This window comes from Poecilia reticulata, chromosome 7, assembly GCF_904066995.2.
Source record: "Poecilia reticulata chromosome 7, P_reticulata-male-v2, whole genome shotgun sequence".
Classification (NCBI taxonomy): domain Eukaryota; kingdom Metazoa; phylum Chordata; class Actinopteri; order Cyprinodontiformes; family Poeciliidae; genus Poecilia; species Poecilia reticulata.
This window is the reverse complement of record NC_088836.1, coordinates 7,310,970-7,318,518: the sequence shown is the minus strand read 5'-3', so window position 1 is coordinate 7,318,518 and position 7,549 is coordinate 7,310,970. Positions and strand designations below refer to the sequence as shown.

Sequence of the window (7,549 nt, the reverse complement as noted above, 5' to 3'; positions counted from 1 at the left end):
TTCTGAACCTGAATAAACCAGACACCGTAGATCTGGTAAAGAAGTATCAACAACGTAACTATAAGCTTCGGTCATCTTTTGATCTTATGACAATACTGCTTCACAACATCTTTAAAATTGCTAAATAGATGGCAACATCCATTAGCAGAAGTCTGATTGCAGTCAGGATTAATTAGTAGTATAAATAAACATGCTAACTGATTTCAGCAAAAAATAAAAAATAACATCTCTATTGAACATCAAGACCTGCTGTGTGAGCCTAACTCTGAGACCAAGATTTCAACCACACAAAAAGCAAAGTTTCCAATTCACTAGTCCATCAATAGTTTATTTCTATGGTCATGAAATACAGACAAAGACCCGAAGAATGAGATTCAAGATACAAGCAGTCACATTAGCATCCTCTATAGCGTAACCGAATTGAGCCTTAAAGACAGGGTGGAAATCTTTATCCTCTGGACGGAGCTTCAAGTAAGGCTGTTCCATCTCCACACCAAAAGCGGTCAGTTTTGGTGGTTCATGAATCTGACTGGGATGCCTCCTGAGCATCTCCCTTCAGAGGTTTTCCAGACATGCTCTATCTACTGGAACATGTCACAAGAATTATTTTGTTTTCGGTTGATGTTGAACAAGTCTGGAAGGAGCCCAGATGTCACTGGAGGGATTTTATCTCTTCTATAGCACCTTGGGATGCCATTGAATGAGCTGGAGTATGTTGCTGATGAGAGGGATGTCTGGGTTTCCTTCTGAGCCTGTTACCTATTCTTGTATTAGCAGAAGACAATAGATGGATAAACGAGGTCTATGCATCTCTAAATAGTTAGTTATATGTCTCTCTATAATGTTTGTTTTTTGTGTTATTGTTTTTATTTTTGTGTTCTTTTCTACTTTGCAAATAATTTAATTTCCAGATATATTTCTTATTAATTTTTTAAAATCTGTAAAGCTTAACTATTTTTCTATTGTTACTTTGTAGCACACATAAAATACATTTTAACACGGTGTCTTTAGACACATCAATGTGCCTTGTGTAAATTGTGTACATTACAGCTGATGAATGGTGCTGGCTTATTCAGTGCTACATCAAAACATTAGCAACAGAAAAAAACAGAAATGCTTCTTCAGGTTGCTTAGGAACCTTTTTGGCATTGTGGCAGAAACTCATTACACATGAGATAATGTGATACTCCAACACTTAATAGTGCTGCTCTGAGAGGAACACAGACAAGAAGACTCACACATCCAAAAACTTCTGGTTTACAGTCTACCTTTATTAATTCTAGATCAGGGTCATGATGGACATCAAATTCCCTGTCAGTTCAAGAGGAAGAATGAAATAGCTTCCATTCTTCCTCTTTAAAGGTTCAGAATGTTTAGACATATAGCTTCAAATTGTCTTTTTTTTTTTTTTTTGTTTGTGTGTTGTCTTTTCGCGATGTGCATTGACAGTGTTCTCTGAAAGGGCGTTTAGCTCATGCTAGAGTTTTCCAAATAAAAGCAAATAAAAGCTTATGTTCTGCAAAAGAAATCCATCACAATTCAAAAAGTTTTGACCATTTTTTTTTTTGTTTGAAACAAAAAATGTATTGCAACTCTAAAAGTTTTGAGCCCAACTTTATTGTTTTTAATTTTAGATTATTATTATTATTTGATTGAATAATTGTGAAACAAATTTAACTCCATAAATGAATTCACAGGAAGGAAAAGGGGACAAGAGCAGGAGAACTAATACAGCAAATGAAAGGATCCGGCAAATGTAGAGGGAAAGAGGAGGGAAAGGTGGGAATGACAACAGGGACCATATGAGTTGGTTGCAGGAAAGTGGATGTAGCTGAGGAAAGGAGAAGGTAGAGGCATATAAGGGAAAAATAATTTGCTGGGAGTGGGTAATGGTGGCAGAGGTTGTAGGAGTTTTCCCACAATCAGAGTTTGCCTCCTGTCTCTGTCTTGGGCAAGACACTTCACCCACGGATAAATGTGTGTGTGTGTGTGTATGTGTGTGTGTGTGTGTGTGTGTGAGTGTGTGTGTGTGTGTGTGTGTGTGTGTGTGTGTGTGTGTGTCTGAATGTTGTGTGAAGTGCTTTGACATCCTCTGAACTTCATACAAGTACAGACCATTTACCATGAAAATCTGTTAAATAAATATTGATCTAACAAAACAAATTCAAAATGCAAACAACGAGAACTAAACTAACCCTAAATAATGATCAATATAGAAAATAAGTGAAACTAAAACTCCAAACACCTATGGATCAAAACAACTAATGCATTTTACATTACACTTTTTTAAACACCTTGTTGGCCTTGCATACAGTTTTAACTAACGTTTTCTGGTCTTGTCAAAATATATTTCCAACAGAGAAATACTGGTCTTTTCTTTATTTTCTGTTGAGAAAACTTGAACTGATATCAAACACAATGACATTGTGTGCACTGAACTGCATGTAATATCAAGATATTTGAATTTCAGGGCCGTGCGAAGACCTTTGGAGGGGCGAGGGCTTAAAGTTAGAAAGGGGCACATTGAACAAGATCAGTACAACAACATAGCAACAACCCATAATAATCAAGAATCTAATATTTAATTGGATCACACTATATCTTTGTCGTCATGTGGGAATAATGCAAAGCAAATCTAGTCTGTTTTCCTGATAAGTATAAAGTTGCTGTTTCTGCTAACAGAGCTGGAGGGCTGAATTGATCTGAGACTGTAGCTGGTAAACAGACCAGAGGAGAGAAGGTCTCTGGTTATAAAGTTGTGAAATAAGCAAATTTGCTGATATTTTAATAAATAAGCCCTACGACTTCTGTTGAACCTCTATAACAACTTGGGTGCATATTGCTCCATAGATCAAAAAAGCTCAGAGAGATTGACTCTACATAATTTTTCGATGTTAGCTCCTCTGAGGTCTAGAATTGTAAAGTTGTGAAATATCAGGGCAAAGAAAACTCAGCTGCTGGTGAGGGCCTCCAGACACACCACACCACAGATCTAAACCTGAAGCATGCATTTATTGAGAACGATAATGTTATTAAATTTTATTTAATGCATTCAACTGAAAAAAAATAAATAAATAGTACATTTAGGATTTAATTAGGAAGTTTACTTTGTAAAAGTTTAAAGAATCATCTGGACATTTTGTTGTGTTACCATGGCTGCAATATGGTGTAATCTTTGTGTTTGTGCTAGGTTTGTTCACAAATACATCAGCTGCGTCACGTGACAGTCCGGTACTGTTTCTTTATATCACAATATCTGATATTCCATCTGATACTCCACATTCTTTATTTCAACATCAGACTTGCGTTTTTATTCACAAACAAATATATGTTGGGAAAAAAATATTGTTGCCCATAATTTGATAGTTAGAGGGTGCAAATCCGCCCCCTCCTCCTCACCATGAGCCCGGTGTCTGAACAACATGGAGGTGTGTAGTAATGAATCCTCAGAGTCATTATTAGATGAGGGCAGCCAGACTAATTTATGTTGCTAAATTATTATATTTAGCTAAATATTATTGTCGAGGGGTACAAGCAGGCCTCCTGACACACAGATAAAAAAAACAAAAAAAAAACCAACAAAAAAACCTCAAAAAGGGCACTAAGGGCATCAAAGATAAAAAGTTAAAAAGTTCAGGGGCTCAAACCCCATCCCCCCCCCCCCCCCCCTGCACGTGCCTGTTGAATTCACTATCTTTACTACTTAGTGATATTAAATTTGGTACATTGGACCATTTCAAACTAGACGATATATATTGCGAAATTAATAGGACGTCAATTGTGAAAATATAATTTATATATTTGCAAGCGCAAATATATAAAATTACTGTTTCCAACATGTCCCCCTGATAAATCTGCGGTGTCTATGGGCCAGAAAGCTCTTTCTCCCACTCCACAGAAACAACGTAGAACAGAGTTGAGGTAAAAAAAAAAAAAAACTGGAATCTTGAAGCCTCTAAATCAGCTGCAGAACGATTGCCAGAGCTGCTCTCTCTCCATCTTCATACTTTAAGGGCTCAGTTGTTTTCTGGGTCGCCGAAGAGAGGAAAATAAAGATGTCAGTGTGATTTACAGCCCGTGTTTTGATCCAGACGCCCCAGAGATGGAGTGATGATCGCTTCCATAGGCCACCTTTCAAATGTGGGCGTTGTTGAAAACTCCTAAAGCACGGAGGCGTTGGGATCACTTATGCAGCACACTTGTTTCTCATTGGTCGGCGAGCAGAAGTTGATCTGATGACACAGGCGAGGCTCCGCGGATAAAAAGGAAGGCAACGCGCGAGGAGGAAGTGTTGATCGGAGCGCAGAAAACCGCCAGAAGTATCTGTCCAACTTCTGAGGTAACGACTTCCACTTTATGCTTTTATTCAGCTTTGGAACTTTAATGTAAGTCACTGTTGTTTACTTCCTTATTCAATTATTTGTGAAATATGCAGAGAAAAAAATGTTGACGCGCAATTACGCACAAATCCAAAAATGCACCAAGTACATAGGTTGTGTTTTTATTATTATTATTATTACTATTTGTTGTTGTTTATACAAAATTGGTGTTACTCTGGAGACAAAAAATGTTCTTCCATCTTTCCAGGTGAATGTTTTCCATGAGTCTGTAAAATCCTGGAAGAGAACTGTTTGTTGGCCTGTCTTTTTTTGCGTGCGCCACCGAATCTGCTGAAGAATGGAGTGGTACGTCCTGGTGTTGATGCTGAGCCTGCCGCCCTGCGTCCACACGGACTGCTCTTCACAGTGCCAGAGATGCGCCGAACAAATGCTGCGCCCCGAGGCCGCTCTCAGCAGTCTGGTAGGATCAACTTTACGCGGGGAAACAGAGGAGAAGACAGAGCTACTTGTCGCTTTTTAATGTTCAAATTAAACCACATATGATAAAACTGGAATTACAGAGAGATAAGAGAAACTTTTATTTAATCACAATTCAATAACTTTGAAAGAACTTCACTTAATTCAAGACACAGATAGCTCCGAGACCGAACATTTAGAACAGGTGGTGGTGAAACTCTTTTGGTTTAGGAAATAATTATATTTGCGCTTTAATAGAGCATCCCCAAGTTAAGTTTAGCCGTCGTATCTCACTCGTGTGTCTGTATCATCTCCAGTCGTGCAGCGCGGAGTGTGACGAGGAGGACCTTGAGAGCTGCGCTCCGGCTCCGCGGCTGGCCGACTTCACTGAGGACCAGGCGGCGGAGGCGGAGGAGAGCCAGCAGGCAGAGCTGGTCAAGCGCTACGGCGGGTTCATCAAGAGGATCGACAAGAACAAGAACAAAGTGTTCGTCTCCTCCCCGTGGCGCGACAACTCCGTCCTAAAGGCCGCGGCTCTGCCCGAGCACTACGAGGAGCTTCTAAAGCGGCTGGAGGTGAGAGACGCGCCCGCCGCGCAGGAGCCCATCCCGCACACTTACGTGAAGCGCTACGGAGGCTTTTTACGCAAATTCGGCCCCAAGTCAAAAAGGAGGAGTTTTGCGGAGGAGGAAAGCCAGGAGCCCGAGGAGCTCCAGAAGCGCTACGGGGGCTTCATGCGGAGGGTCCGGCCGAAACTCAATAACCTGAAATGGGACAAACGTTACGGAGGCTACCTGCGGCGCCACTTCAAGTTCTCCGTCCGCTCTGCGGAGGAGCCCTACTCCTCCTCCTCTGCGGAGCTCAGCCTATAGAAGAACTCACACCGGTGACTTGTCAGAAATCGTCTCCTGCTCATTCCCGGCTGACTCCACTCATCTGTCACCGTGTGTTCGTCAATAAACCATGTCTGTTTGTAAGGGTCCTGTTTAGGCCGGTTACATCCCTGTTTGTCCCAGTTCGAACCACCTATAGCCCACAGTTTGAGCAGCTCTCCTTCTAGACTTGCTAGAAGTTTGGTCAAGATGAGAACAGGATCAGAGGAAATAGATAGCAGAAAAGCCAGAGTTTAGATCGGCTCCATCTGAAACCGGTGAGCATCCAAACGGACCATTTATTTATTTATTTATTCTGAAATTAAACTCTTCAAATACAATAACTGGGAAAATTTTGCGGTGGTGCCAAATTATTAAAAAATTTTTAAAAATTAAGGAATTCTCCTAGTCCACGCAATTTACCTAAATGGGGGTTTTCTCCTGTAATTAAAAGAAAAAAAATAAATTAATCAAAAAAACTTACACGTCATATAATAAAGGTTAAGCATTTGTATTCTTTTTGCCAAGCAGAGTTCTTGCGCCACCTCATGGGAAAACTGCGTAATGTTTGCTCCATCTCGGATAACCAGGAGCAGGTTACCATGGCTACACCTGATGAAGTGTTTCTGACTCCTGTAACCGTTTGTTTGCCAAAATGCTTTAAACTACGTTCAAGACTTCCAGCTGACAAAAAGTTGTAAAAAAGTAATAAAGTGACAGAAAATAATAATTAAAAAAAATCAATAAATCTTTTGTTCCTGTCAATTTCTTTGTGTGCGTCTTACAGATGTGAACGTGTGACAGATCTTTTTTATGGTCTTAAATACGGTCTCCAGACTCGTATTCATGAAATTTATTTTTTATTGACACCTAAGGAGAATTTAGACTAGTTGACCTAACAGTCATGAATTCAGACTGTGACCAGGAAGCCGACGCACCAGAGAACAAAGGAGATGATCAAATCAAACCCACTTTCCATCATGAGAGAAGAAGTGGAGGTGGTTGAAGAATATAAACACTTCAGTGTTCATCTGGACAACAGTCTGGACCAAGATGCAACAGTGAAGAGACAGTGGACAGCTCTGCACCTCGCTTCACCCAAGTGTCCAAGACATACGGCCACAGATCCGACGAAACACTGACAAAGTCGATCATCGAACTGCGGCCTAGGCCGTCCTGATGCCAAATGCACATATGGACACCCTTAGGCCTGGACATGGTGCTCGTTATGGATAATCCATAACGAGCACAGAAGTCCAACAACAGAACACCACACGAGTTCAGATCGGGGGGACTGTTCCTCCCAACTACGCCCCTCCAAGTCTCACTGTCATTACCTACGTGAGCGTTTATAAGGTTTGATAAGATGATCAATCACGTTTAAACTTCAAGAGGCTCAAATTTTCCATGGATTCCCAGTCATTCAGTTCATTAAGGGACTTGAACCATCTGGGTGGAATGAAAGCTGCTTCTTCACATTCGTCTGCGTCATGTCAGTCGACTTCGTTCAGGGTTTGAGCCCAGAAAAACTAAACAAAGAGAATGGATACTCAAGTTTAACACAGAAACAGAAAACTTATTTTACAAAACTCTTCTAAATTACATTACAGCAGCACATCACCTTGCTCATCAGTGTCTCACCAATTGCTAATAGCTCTTTCAGAAACAACAACATTGAGTAATTTTGATGAATTCTGACATGGGTTTCCTCCGCAGGGTGGCTGGGCTCTCTCTCCCTTAGAGATAAGGTGAGAAGCTCGGTCATCCGAGAGGGACTCAGAGTAGAGCCGCTGCTCCTCCACGTTGAGAGGAGCCACTTGAAGTGGCTTGGGCAACTGGCCCGACCAACCAGAGACAGGAGGAGAGTCTTAGCGCTGTCAA

General features: G+C 40.9%; 1 protein-coding gene across 2 annotated transcripts; it reads left to right on the top strand.

Moving 5' to 3' along the window:
• Positions 1-4,226: 4,226 nt before the first annotated feature.
• On the top strand, positions 4,227-6,421 carry pdyn (prodynorphin). 2 transcript variants are annotated; one of them, XM_008412997.3, is made up of 3 exons: positions 4,227-4,339; positions 4,588-4,800; positions 5,114-6,421. In XM_008412997.3, exons 2-3 carry the CDS (start codon positions 4,678-4,680, stop codon positions 5,666-5,668), a joined length of 678 nt encoding a protein of 225 aa, XP_008411219.1. In that variant the 5' UTR covers positions 4,227-4,339; positions 4,588-4,677; the 3' UTR covers positions 5,669-6,421. The 2 variants fall into 2 exon arrangements, with proteins under 2 accessions (XP_008411219.1, XP_008411218.1); XM_008412996.3 differs by having other exon boundaries at positions 4,253-4,385.
• Positions 6,422-7,549: the final 1,128 nt, after the last annotated feature.

Bases quoted from the DNA above. Each gene is read 5' to 3' on its own strand.
- pdyn (XM_008412997.3), top strand. From the start codon at position 4,678: ATGGAGTGGTACGTCCTGGTGTTGATGCTGAGCCTGCCGCCCTGCGTC. The intron at 4,801-5,113 runs GTAGGATCAACT...TATCATCTCCAG, and splicing joins AGGCCGCTCTCAGCAGTCTG to TCGTGCAGCGCGGAGTGTGA.